This window comes from Hyperolius riggenbachi, chromosome 1, assembly GCF_040937935.1.
Source record: "Hyperolius riggenbachi isolate aHypRig1 chromosome 1, aHypRig1.pri, whole genome shotgun sequence".
Taxonomy (NCBI): domain Eukaryota; kingdom Metazoa; phylum Chordata; class Amphibia; order Anura; family Hyperoliidae; genus Hyperolius; species Hyperolius riggenbachi.
Genome location: NC_090646.1, coordinates 323,694,870 through 323,707,983, shown reverse-complemented (window position 1 = coordinate 323,707,983; position 13,114 = coordinate 323,694,870). Strand labels below are relative to the sequence as shown.

At 45.9% G+C, this 13,114-nt stretch overlaps 2 protein-coding genes across 2 annotated transcripts in view; one reads left to right on the top strand and one right to left on the bottom strand.

The window, feature by feature from the left end:
• Positions 1 to 13,114, bottom strand: part of LOC137509805 (receptor-type tyrosine-protein phosphatase S-like) — a 782,862-nt gene that overhangs the window by 353,632 nt on the left and 416,116 nt on the right. The gene's annotated exons all lie outside the window — the stretch shown is intronic.
• Positions 10,427 to 11,511, top strand: LOC137561689 (uncharacterized). The gene is made up of 2 exons (XM_068273034.1): positions 10,427 to 10,542; positions 10,635 to 11,511. Exons 1-2 carry the CDS (start codon positions 10,427 to 10,429, stop codon positions 11,509 to 11,511), a joined length of 993 nt encoding a protein of 330 aa, XP_068129135.1.

Sequence of the window (13,114 nt, the reverse complement as noted above, 5' to 3'; positions counted from 1 at the left end):
GACTGTGTGTGTCTCTTCCCCTCCCTCCATTAACCACTCTGCTCTCTTTCTTCCCTATCTCTCTGGCCCATAGGGCAAGATATCTGTGGCATCTTCCCCAATTATTCTCTCCTGTGGGTCTTCCTCTCTACCCACACCTCACTCTCCTATCTCTAATGTCTCTGCAGCCCAAATTTTGCATAAACTTTGCCAATGGCTGACTTGTAGCAGAAACAAGATTAGAGATAAAAAGAACCCACTATATAGTCAAGAAGGTGGTTGACAAGCACCTAATTCATAAATTTGCATAACACTGTAGACACATATCTACAACATACATAGAAGGACAGTAATGTCTGCAAGGAGGGAGGAGATTATAAGGTCAGTCTTCATAGAAAAAATGAGAAAGTGATGTCAATGTGAGCTTCACTAGGGAATTGCAAAGGGGGGAAAAAATGTATTTCTAACATATCTCCAAAATCTGACATTTTACTCAATTGCAAAGTGCATGGCTAAGCAAAATATGTATTTTACTATGTTAACCTCATTTACTAGTGATGTTGCTCTTCTCAGTGTTTACTAGTGATGGGTGAACTTATCTCAAGGCAGACTGTGAACTTTTAAAACATTTGCAAACCTAATAGTTAGCTGACGAACCCCACTGAAGTTTTTGGGAGGGATTTTTGGTTTGAGTTCTCTAAATTTTTAGGGCAAATAGGCAACATGATGTTTAAAAAAATGACTTAGGGAACTGGGCACATCCATGGGGGACATATAACAATGCCCAGGGGCGTAACAATAGACCCTGCAAGGGATACAGCCTCAGGAGTGCCTAGAAGCAACAGGGAGCCCTGTGGTGGGGAGATGTTTCTTTTCCTTGTCCTGAGAGACTGACAACTAAGGGCGTGGAGAGAAAAAGCTTTTAATCTCTGTACAATTGTTCTAAAGGCTGCATATGCTCAGCCACTGATAACGAATCATACAAAGTTTTGTAGAAAAAGATTTGTAGACAGCTCCTATTCAGTTTGCAGCAGGTTATTGTGTACAGCTCCCAGTCCCCAACCTCTCTACCCCTCCCCAAGTGCTCTGAACTGTAGTGATGCTGGAGGAGTCTGCAGAGCCTGCCGGTTTTCTGTATGCATTTTCTGCACATCATGTGTGTCTGTATGTGTGAAAACATGCACTTTTATCCCAGAAGCTAATGTCATTGATAGTGTCATTGATAGAGAAAATGCCTGCAGTGCACATTCAAGCGTGCACTAGCCAATTAAATAACACTGAATAACAGTGGTTCTTAGTTCACCTGTGCAGAAATCAGAGGGGGGGGGGAGAGATTGGCGTGGGGGGGGGGGGATTTGGGGGCGCAAGGGGCTATGTAGGGGGCCCCATCAAGTTTCACAAGGGGGCCCGGTGATTTCTTTTTACACCCCTGACAATGACCAAATATTTTGGAAAATAAAATATTCAATTATGAGAGTGTCTTAGTTCAACCAAGATTGGAGGGAGCTTGCAAGGGGAAAGAAGCAATCCTCTCACCATTCCCTGCAATCCCCCCTGCTCTCCTTTGCAAGAACTCTTCTCAAGTGCTAGGAATTCTGGAGGTGATAATTAGGGGGAACTTGTATTGGAATCTGGTTGCTACCTTTATGAAGGTGACCTCCAGATATTCATAGCTACAGTCAGAAAAGTTTTAGGATTGTAATGTTTCCTCCCAGCACAGCTTTTATAGTGGTGGTGCTGCTTAGAAGAAAGCTCCCACTATTAGACATTCCAACCCAGCTGACCATAGTTTATAGCTGGCCGATTATGGGGCTAAATCTCTGAACCCTTTTCCCTGGGCACCGGTACTAGACAGGACTGTCCCCTTTCCCCCATTCTATATGCCTTAGTGGCTGAGCCTCTTGTAGGATTAGGGCACACCCTCTCATTATCGGATTTCAAATGGAACACACAGAAGTAAAACTCAGCATGTATGCTGATGAAACTATTCTGTATTTGGCAGATGATGGGTTATCACTATCCACGGCCCTTGATGTCATTGACACATCTAGCTACTACTCTGTCCCCTGTCTTAACTAAACAAAATCAGTGATACTCCGAGTGGATGAATCGCCCACACAACAGTTACCAGACATTGACCCACTGCAATTAGTCACCTCCTTTAAATACCTAGGTGTACAGATGCATAAAGAATCACACAATTATCTTGCACAAGAGGTTCTTTCCCTCTTAACTTATGCGTCTGACAAATGTAAGGGCTGGTCTAAACTCCCCCTATCGGTGGCAGGTAGAGTTAATTTAATTAAGATGGTGCTGTTGCCTAAGGTCCTTCACGTTCTCCGTAATTCCCCGAATGGGTGTCTTTAATTAACAATCTAAATGAGGAAGACTGGGATGAAATGTTTTCGAGTGCCAAGAGAGCATCTTCCAATTTGTAAGAGAGACTTAAACAGTTATACTTACTCCACCAAACATAGTTGACTCCTGCCAGGCTGCACAAAATCCCAGAAGCATGTCCCAAATGTCAAGCTCTTGCCCTCACATTAGTCCACCTTGTGTGGGAATGTCCAACAGTAGATGAGTTTTGGCACTGTGGTCAAATTTCTTCATGATAAGATGGGCTGTCCTGTTTCCAAAGATTTGGCCCAATGCCTTTTGGATATATGCGCAGATGACAGCATCCAGGCAGATGCAAAAAAAATGTCTGAGGTGCTATTTGCAGCCAGACAAGATAATATGGCTACATCCTACGCCTCCCACAAAAGCAAAATGGCTTGAGAGAATTGATACCTCCCTTCCCTATAAAAATTGATATATATATATATATGCATAGGAACTCCACCACTAAATTTCACAAAATCTGGGACAAGTGGCTGGAACGCTGACCCCATGGTTCTATTCTATTGGGAATCTGCCTGGATGCGAACACTGGGAATCCAGCGCAGAAGGTTTTGACACAGTAGGCGCCACCATAGACTATATTACGAATTATGGCTATAGCAGCACACAGTGAGTAACTTCTACGCCGTCAGAAGACGGAACTGAAGTTACTTTTAAAACACTGTAATTTGGCTGCCAGCAATCGCTGGAAGCCGAATTACATCATTCCCTACCATCCACGTTGACCTGGACGGGGAATAGTAAATAACGCCGCCGGGAGTTGTGCAGGAGCAGGGTTAGTCATATACCGGCTATATCATGCGCCCAAGTCTCGCAGCGGCTTTTTAATAGGTATGCCCTGGATGCTCTGATTCCCAAATAATTATGGTAGGCTAGAATTATCTGTACCTATGTCTTTTAATGCTTTTTGCTACACTAGCATTGAATACTAATCCAGTATTTACTTAAAAGGATACGTAAGTCAATAAAAAAGTCAGTTTTAATTATCTGGGGCTTGTACTGGCCCCCTGCAGTCGCCCTGCTGGTATTAATTGATCCGTTTGCTTTCAGCGACTGAGGCTGTCGCCGGCCACTGCACCTGCGCTGCCCTGGGCACGCACATCCTCATTAGTGCTCTCATCAGCGGGAGCAACCTGCGCAGGCACAGTCGATATTTTCACATACTGCGCTTTGTACAGGATGCTTTTAGCGAAGAGAGTGTGATCGAGGTTACGCACAGCCAGGGAGCCACGGAGGGGGACCGAAGCATCGTTGAGTACAGGCCCGCGCACAGGGCACAGGGTGACTGCAGGGGGCTGGTAGAAGCTCCAGGTAAGTAAAACTGACTTTTTTTATGGACTTAAGTATCCCTTTAAGTAAATACTGGAGTAGTATTTAATGCTAGTGTAGCAAAAAAAAAAAAAAATTAAAAACACATAGGCACAGATAATTCTAACCTACCATAATTTAAGCTCTGTACAGTTAAGACTTGGTTCCACTTACTTGCCCTCTGACCCACACCTGCTATTGTACCATTAATAATAACCCATTGTTGCTGTAACTTGATTTTAAGCACTTACTGCTTGTTCTATTATGTTTATTCTTCACGGGAAGTCATTCTTATACATTTCTGTGATGTTTTTGTTACTATGAAGCTGTTACTTACTCTGTAATTGTGTTTCAATATACTTTCTTTTGCTAAAAGAAGAATTATGGGGCAAAAGTTTGTCATGGTGAGCTTAAGTAATAGCTTGAGAACATTCATAAGTCACACAGTCCCATATCAATCTCTAAGGTGCAATAACCCATGGAACCAGTGCAATCTTCATTAATTAGTAAACCTCTGGATATGGGTCAGCAAATAAATATTTATAGTGAAATTTCCTTTTATTCCATAAAAATAATCACCGCCTTACATAATTTCAAGGATATGAAGGTCCTTCTCCTCAGTGCAACAAACAGCAAACAATGTAATTATTTGAACCATGTATTGAGAATATACATTTGTCTCATAATACAGCAATGTGTTGTTCCCAATCAACCCCATCCAGCATTAATTTCTTAAATTGATGGATCGACCGTCCATCATAATCTGATTATGATGGACGGTCGATCCATCACTTTCTCTGGGGATTTCGGTTGGAGGGTGGAAAGATGAGACCGATTGGTCAATATATGATTGTATTATCCTAAACATTATTACATTGGATAATTCCGGTTGTTACCGTGGAATTTAGCAATATTGATATGTGATCAGGTTCAGTGGGTAGACTTGAAATATAGTGCCCTGTGTACTTTTTTCCTTTCCAGGAAGTATGGACTTCTGGACTGATGTCATTGGTCAGCTGATCAAGGAAGAGGCTGTCCTTGGGGAGTGTGGTACACCTTACTCATCAATTTAAGCACTGTGTTTCTGGGTGAGCATGTACACCTGATGAAGGGAATTTCCCAGAAACATGTTGTGTATTTGCTAAACGCAAGTTACTAAGCCTGTTGTGTGCCTTCTCCTTTCCTATAATTGTGCTGCTGAGAGTGGAGTGGTGAACCACTGGAGGATCGAGCACCGGCGACTCAGGATAGACCAGACCTGAGTAAGTTACCCATGGTCACGTGTAATAATCTGCTCAGCTGGCTACACAGGCAGACAGCTGTTTGACCATTCCTCAAGTCTGTGGGCTGCAGGTCTCTGGAAGAGAGACCTGTCTTCACTTTGCAAGTTTCTGACCTGCTCTGCTTCTGAGGAATTTGCATACATTTGTCATGCAAATTATCTAGCCGTCTCCTTTGAAGGCTTGCAGCATAAATACCATGTGATCCTACAATCCTTTGCTGGTCATGATTGTTTGTTAATACACTCCTGGAGTGTCAGCCTTGCCATTGTTTGCTAAATATTATCTTACAGTAATTCCTGAGGACTGCACTAGGCAATCCTTCTAGTGCAGTCAGGTTGTATTATCTGTATTGCCTGTTTTGTCTTGTCCTTGCGATTGCACTGTCGCCAGCGGTTGGCGATGGTGAATCTTTTGGTCCAGTACCTGGATCGCACGTGCCCTAGAGTTAGTGGCAGTGGGTCTCTCTAGTCTATGTCTTGGAGTTTTACCGTAGCTGCGGTTGCTACTGGTTACTCCTTCTGTCTGTCTTGCCGTGTGGATCGCACTCGCTCTGGCGGTAAGAGCAGTGGATCCTGCTAGGCCTATTCCTGTATTTGGATCACACTCGCTCTGGTGGAAAAGAGCAGTGAATCCTGCTAACTCTGTTGCTGTACTTGGATCACACTTGCTCTGGTGGAAAAGAGCAGTGGATCCTGCTAGCTCTGTTTCTGTACTTGGATCACACTTGCTCTGGTGGAAAAGAGCAGTAAATCCTGCTAGCTCTGTTTCTCTACTTGGATCACACTTGCTCTGGTGGTAAAGAGCAGTGGATCCTGCTAGCTCTGTTTCTCTACTTGGATCACACTCGCTCTGGCGGAAAGAGCAATAGATCCTTTCTGTTCTATCCCTGAACCCGGATCGCACTCACTCTGACGGAAGAGCGGTAGATCTTATCTGACCTATTCCTGTTGATCGTTCGTCTGTCTGTCTGGAGCAAACGCTTGCGGTTGCCTGTGGTAAACCGTTTAGCAAGCGTTCCTGTTATTTGTTCATTTGTCTGTCATTGGTTAGTCAGGGTGGCGTGCTTGTCTCTGTTGCGCTTATCGTGCGGAGACCGCATTGTAAACGCGTTCGCTGTTGCGAATGAGTGCGGTGTTCGCGTTTAGCTATCGTTTGTTATTTTCTTCACCTTCTGATTGTTGTTTGCTGTGCCTTTGCTACTCTCGTGCTCTGTTCTGTTCAGCCTTGTGTCACTTCTGGCAATCGCCTCTCTCCTGCGATTGCGTTCCCGCGTTGTTTCTACGGATGTGTGTTCACCGTCGCCGGGTGGCAACTAGATTGGGGAACACACATTTGGTCTGTCTCTGTGCTCTCTCTCTTTAAGGGCTATCTTGCCCTGCTTTGCTGCCCCATTACGTACAATCATTATCTGGCATCTGTGGCTGTGCAGAGGATCTGTTCCTCTGCACTCCACAGCTCCATCTGCCGGCAGGAATTCCCCTCTACTGGTGCATAGCATCATTGCTGGGTTCTCTCCGATTATACGCTTGTGGAGGATTTCTGCAGTGTCGGCGCGCATCCTGTGCACTGACCACGGAAATAGTTACACAATCGTTACATCACGTCCGTCACTTTGTAACATTTGCCTCATTGCTTGCATCGGTAGTAAAGTTTGTTACATTTCATGTGTCTGAGGTAACATTTGCCTCATTGCATGTGTGGTAGGTAAAGTTTTCCTCATTGCACGTGGTGGAGGTAACGTTTTCTACATTTCATCTGCGGGAGGTAACGTTTGCCTCATTGCATAGGTTGGAGGTATCATTTTTTTCATTTCATGAGCGGGAAGTAACGTTTGCCTGATTGCATTTTGGGAGGTAACGTTTGCCTCATTGCATGTGTGGGAGGTAAAATTTGCAGCATTTCATGTGGCTAAGGTAACATTTGCCTCGTATTTGTGGTAGGTAAAGTTTTCCTCATTGCATGTGGTGGAGGTAACGTTTGCCTCATTGCATGTGTTAGGCCTTGTTCACATCATTTAGCGCAGATGGCTGTGCGATCGGAACGCAACGCGTCCAATCGCACGCCATCTGCGCTCCTATGCGCTGCGCTGCAGATCCCATTCATTACAATGAATGGGATCTGCGCTGCGATTCCCAAAAATGCGTGCAGTACGCGATAGCGCAATCGCGCTGCCACACAGCGCATATGATTGGAACGGTAGAAGGGCTGTCTATGCCCTTCTACCGTTCTTGCGTGTCGCACACTATACGCGCTGCCAAAATGCGCACGGCAGCGCGTATAGTCTGAACGAGGCCTGAGAGGGAAGGTTTGCTGCATTTATTATTTGATGGTCATAGAGACAGCATTTGATACTCTGGGGCTATTGGTGCAGCATTTGGCATTTTGGAGGCTCATGATTACCAAATGGTATGCTAATAAATTAACAAAAGAAATACATTGACAGGAAAATTGAAATATTTTGCTTCCCTCTTTGCTGTACATCGTGTTAGTACTGAGTTTAACCCCTTTTTTGCGTTATACTTCATGGCATTCCTGAGATTTTGGTCCACATTGACATGATAGCATAACACAGTTTCTACAGATTTATTGTCTGCACATCCATGATGCAAATCTCCCATTTCACCAGGTAGAATAGTTCCCCAGTATAGGTAGTATAGTTGCCCCAGTATAGGTAATATAGTTGCCCCAATATGGGTAGTATAGACGCCCCAGTATAGGTAGTATAACTGCCCCAGTATAGGTAGTATAGTTCCCCAGTATAGGTAGTATAGCTGCCCCAGTATAGCTTCCCCAGTATAGGTAATCTAGTTGCCCCAGTATGGGAAGTATAGCTGCCCCAGTATAGGTAGTATAGTTCCCCAGTATAGGTAGTATAGCTGCCCCAGTATAGGCAGTATACCTGCCCCACTATAGGTAGCATAACTGCCCCAGTATAGGTAGCATAACTGCCCTAGTATAGGCAGTATAGCTGCCCCAGTACAGGTAGAATAGCTACCCTAGTATGGGTAATATAGTAAACCTAGTATGGGTAGTATAGATGCGCCAGTATAGGTAGTATAGCTGCCTCAGTATAGGTAGTACAACTGCCTTAGTATAGCTGTCCCAGTAAAGGTAGTATAGCTGCCCCAGTATGGGTAATATAGTTGCCCCAGTATGGGTAGTATAGAGGCCCCAGTATGGGTAGTATAGCTGCCCCAGTATAGGTGGTATAGCTGCTCCGGTATGAGTAGTATATCTGCCCCAGTGTGGGTAGTATAGCTGCCTCAGTATAGGTAGTATAGCTGCCCCAGTATAGGTAGTATAGCTGCCCCAGTATGGGTAGTATAGCTGCCCCAGTATAGGTAGTATAGCTGCCCCAGTATGGGTAGTATAGCTGCCCCAGTATAGGTAGTATAGCTGCCCTAGTACTGTAAGTATAGGTGCCCCAGTATGGGTAGCATAGATGCCCCAGTATGGGTAGTATAGATGCCCCAGTATGGGTAGTAAGTATAGTTGCCTTCAGTATAGTTTAGGCAGGTAAGTGGGCCGCCTGCTTCCCACTCCATTTTTGCGGCCGCCACTTGTGTATCCTTCTGAGCTGGCGTCCGCTTCCTCTATGTACCCGGCAGCCCTCTCTCCTCCTCCGTCACAAGCGTCTTCTTTCCCTGCTTCTCCCCGCTTTCTCTCCATCTGTAGTCAGATTGCTACAAGAAAATGGCAGCCGATGTCCGCCTTTGTGGACATCGGTGGCCATCTTCTTGTAGCACTGCTCTAATTACAGATGGAGCAGAGACTGGCAGAAGCAGGGAGAGACAGAGCGGGCGACACATATGTGATGCTGCCGCGACACATGAATGTGTCGCGGCACACGGCTTGGGAATGACTAGGGGGAATGTATGAACATGGACAGAGTATACATGGACAGAACTGGCTAAGGGACAGAATGCAAAGGGCAAATGTAAATGGCTCATACTCAAAATGGGAAACTGTTAGCAGTGGAGTCCCACATGGCTCAGTACTGAGTTTAGTTCGCCATGGCGACGGGGGAAGCCCTAAAGTATCATGTAGCTAGCCTAGCCTACATGATTCTCCCCTTCCTGCTCCCTCCCTCCCTTCCGATCGCCGCCGGCGATCACGCCCATAAGGAAATCCCATTCTGAACGGGATTTCCTTTAGGGCTTCTCCCCGTCGCCATGGCGACGAACGGAGTGACGTCATCGACGTCGTGACATCACAGGGACTCCCGATCCACCAGGCTGCGCACGGGGTCTGCAGGGAGGCCCTGCTTTGCGTTGGGTAGCGGCGAGTTGGCGGCGATCGGAGCAAACACGCAGCTAGCAAAGTGCTAGCTGCGTGTTTGAAATTTTTTTTTATCAAAACCGGCCCACCAGGGTCTGAGCAGTGCCATCTAGCGTCTCTGGACGAGCTCAGCTCGTCCAGAACTCTAGGGAGGTTAAAAGGAAAACAAATCCTTGCCAACTCCAGATAAATCCTTGGATCAAATCTGCCTGGAATACTTAAGAATTATAGCCATGGATGTCCTTCAGTGCAAGGAAATCATCCAAGCCCACCTTAAATGCAGATATAGAGTTTGATATAGCTAGTGCCTGAGGTCAGATATTCCATATTTTAACCCCTCTTACTGTAAATAACCCCTTCCTACATAGATGACACGTAGGCCTAGTGCACACCGGAGCGTTTCCGCTGCTGTTTGCGATCTGCTTGCGGGTGCGGATCCGCTAGGGTAATGTATTTCAATGGGCTGGTGCACACCAGAGCGGGAGGCGTTTTGCAGAAACGCATACTACCGGGCTGCTGCAGATTTTGGATTGCGGATGCGTTTCTGCCTCAATGTTAAGTATAGGAAAACCGCAAACCGCTCTGAAAAACGGCACTTCAGAGCGGTTTGCCAGGCGTTTTTTGTTACAGTAGCTGTTCAGTAACAGCTTTAGGGCTGGTTCAGACGGACGTCTGCGGAGCGTTTTTAAACGCCGCGTTCAAACGCCCGCGTTTTTTTTTCAAGAACGCTAGCGTTTAACTGCTAAGCGTTTAAAGGCTTTTATTAGCTTTCATGTAGTAGCGTTTGCTAGCGTTGCGTTCTCTTGGCTTTTGCTGGCTTTTACAGGAAGTGGGCGTTTTTAAAGTGAAAGGACTTGGTTATGTGTCTGCAGGAAGCGGAAATACCTTTGTACTTCCTGTACTCCGAGTGCTGGTGACATACTTTGCCCAGAGCTCTGGTTTGTTTTGTGAATTGCGTTTTTCTTGCTGGAGATATGGATGAGATTCAGGCTTGCCTTGTTCAGCTGAAGCTTGTGACTCTCAGGGCGCTTCTGTCGAGGCCTCCGACGGGTCACAGGGTGAGTGCTGGGAGGCTGTGGGTTCATCCTATTGTTGCAGAGAGATCCAGTAGAGGTGCATTTATGTCCCTTTCCCACGATCTCAGAAGGCATCCTGCTCGTTTCTTTGGCTACGTGCGGATGACCGTGGATTCCTTTGACGAGCTGTTGGTCCTGCTATCTCCTTCCCTTCAGAGGCAGCATACCAACATGCGTTCACCAGTGAGTCCTGCTGAGCGTCTCCTGGTGACACTGCGGTGAGTACACCTAATGTATGTAGTTTATTCGCTGTGTGTTACAAGTGTTTTTTTGTGTTTGTGAAGGCTAAATTTTTTTCCCATTTTTCTAGATTCCTTGCTACGGGTGAGACTTTTGCCTCTTTACACTACCAGTTTCGTTTGGGTAGATCAACTGTGCAAGGGATTGTTCACGACACGTGCCAGAAGATATGGGAAGTCTTGCAGCCAATCTTCATGCCTTCACCGACTGAGCAGTTGTGGAAGGATGCTGCAGACTCCTTCCTTAAAAAGGCCAAGTTTCCAAATTGTGTTGGTGCCGTGGATGGAAAACATATTCGGATACAACTTCCAAGTGGTTCTGGATCACGGTACTACAACTATAAGAAGTACTTTTCAGTGATGCTCATGGCAGTTGTCGATGCCAACTATAAGTTTCTGACGATTGATGTAGGATCCTATGGCAGTACTGCAGATTCCAACATCTTCCGATCGTCTCTCATTGGCAGCCGGTTGTACAATGGTACTTTGAACCTTCCGGGGCCTAAACCAATCCAGGAACATGGGGAACCAATGCCACATGTGATGGTCGGAGATGAAGCCTTTGCACTTTATGTCAATTTGATGAAGCCATACCCAAAGAGAGATCTGGACACAAAGAAGAAGGTGTTTAATTACCGTCTCACCAAAGCCCGCCGTTTTGTGGAGTGTGTGTTTGGAGTGTTGTCTAACAAATGGCGGGTTTTCCACAGCACTCTGGTGATGACCCCTGACCATGTAGACAATGTTGTAAAAGCAGCATGTGTACTGCACAACTTTGTTCGTGAAAAGGAAGGTGTGAATTACGATGAAATTGTGGATGCGGCCTTCACAGATCACACTGGCAGCTTCGTACGTCACACCTCAGCAGCTGGAACTGTCCGTGACAAATTTGTGAACTATTTTGTATCTTCTGTGGGAGAAGACCCCTTTCAATATAGCCAGATTTAATTCAAAAAAAAATTTTCTTTTTTTTTCCCCCCTGTGAATTGTATGGTTGTATGTTTTCTTACTGCATGTTGCCTGTAATAGCCGCATGCCACTTCCTGGAAAAATCCTTGGGAACAAGCATGCGGTTATAGTGGGCCTTGGGGAAGCAGCAAAATATGGCATGCTGGTCCATATTGTGATGCTTACTTACTCGCTTTGTAAAGGGTGGTGGGGCGGGTAGCATTGGGAAGCAATAGCCACTTGCCACTTCCCGCAAAAATCCTTGGGAACAAGCATGCGGTTATAGTGACCCTTGGGGAAGCAGCAAAATATGGCATGCTGGTCCATATTGTGATGCTTACTTACTCGCTTTGTAAAGGGTGGTGGGGCGGGTAGCATTGGGAAGCAATAGCCACTTGCCACTTCCCGCAAAAATCCTTGGGAACAAGCATGCGGTTATAGTGACCCTTGGGGAAGCAGCAAAATATGGCATGCTGGTCCATATTGTGATGCTTACTTACTCGCTTTGTAAAGGGTGGTGGGGCGGGTAGCATTGGGAAGCAATAGCCACTTGCCACTTCCCGGAAAAATCCTTGGGAACAAGCATGCGGTTATAGTGACCCTTGGGGAAGCAGCAAAATATGGCATGCTGGTCCATATTGTGATGCTTGCTTACTCGCTTTGTAAAGGGTGGTGGGGCGGGGTAGCATTGGGAAGCAATAGCCACTTGCCACTTCCCTGAAAAATCCTTGGGAACAAGCATGCGGTTATAGTGACCCTTGGGGAAGCAGCAAAATATGGCATGCTGGTCCATATTGTGATGCTTACTTACTCGCTTTGTAAAGGGTGGTGGGGCGGGTAGCATTGGGAAGCAATAGCCACTTGCCACTTCCCGGAAAATCCTTGGGAACAAGCATGCGGTTATAGTGACCCTTGGGGAAGCAGCAAAATATGGCATGCTGGTCCATATTGTGATGCTTACTTACTCGCTTTGTAAAGGGTGGTGGGGCGGGTAGCATTGGGAAGCAATAGCCACTTGCCACTTCCCGGAAAAATCCTTGGGAACAAGCATGCGGTTATAGTGACCCTTGGGGAAGCAGCAAAATATGGCATGCTGGTCCATATTGTGATGCTTACTTACTCGCTTTGTAAAGGGTGGTGGGGCGGGTAGCATTGGGAAGCAATAGCCACTTGCCACTTCCCGGAAAAATCCTTGGGAACAAGCATGCGGTTATAGTGACCCTTGGGGAAGCAATACACATTGAATAAAGTAAAAACTGACATTGTTTTTCTGAATTATTTCTTTTTAATAAAAAAAATTAACAGAAAACATTCTCCGTTTCAATATTATTCATATATGAACTATATGTAACTGTATGTACAAAAAATATTTACAAAGCCTTGATGTGCTAACAACAGGCACAGGAGGACACTTGGCACACATGGTGTTTACAGTGGGAGCACATAAATGTGCATGCTGTGCTACAACAGTAGCTCACACAGTAGGAGGCACAGGAGGAGAGCCTGAGAGGGCCAAGGTTTGTGGCTGATGGAGAGAAAGTCCATCACCTCATGGGGGACACTCTGCCTGTGGCCTGGGGGGAAGCTAAGCAGCCTACCAAAG

Excerpts from the sequence above, each read along its gene's own strand:
- LOC137561689 (XM_068273034.1), top strand. The coding sequence starts at position 10,427 with ATGACCGTGGATTCCTTTGACGAGCTGTTGGTCCTGCTATCTCCTTCC. Across the intron at positions 10,543-10,634 it reads CGTCTCCTGGTGACACTGCG|ATTCCTTGCTACGGGTGAGA; the intron begins GTGAGTACACCT and ends CCATTTTTCTAG.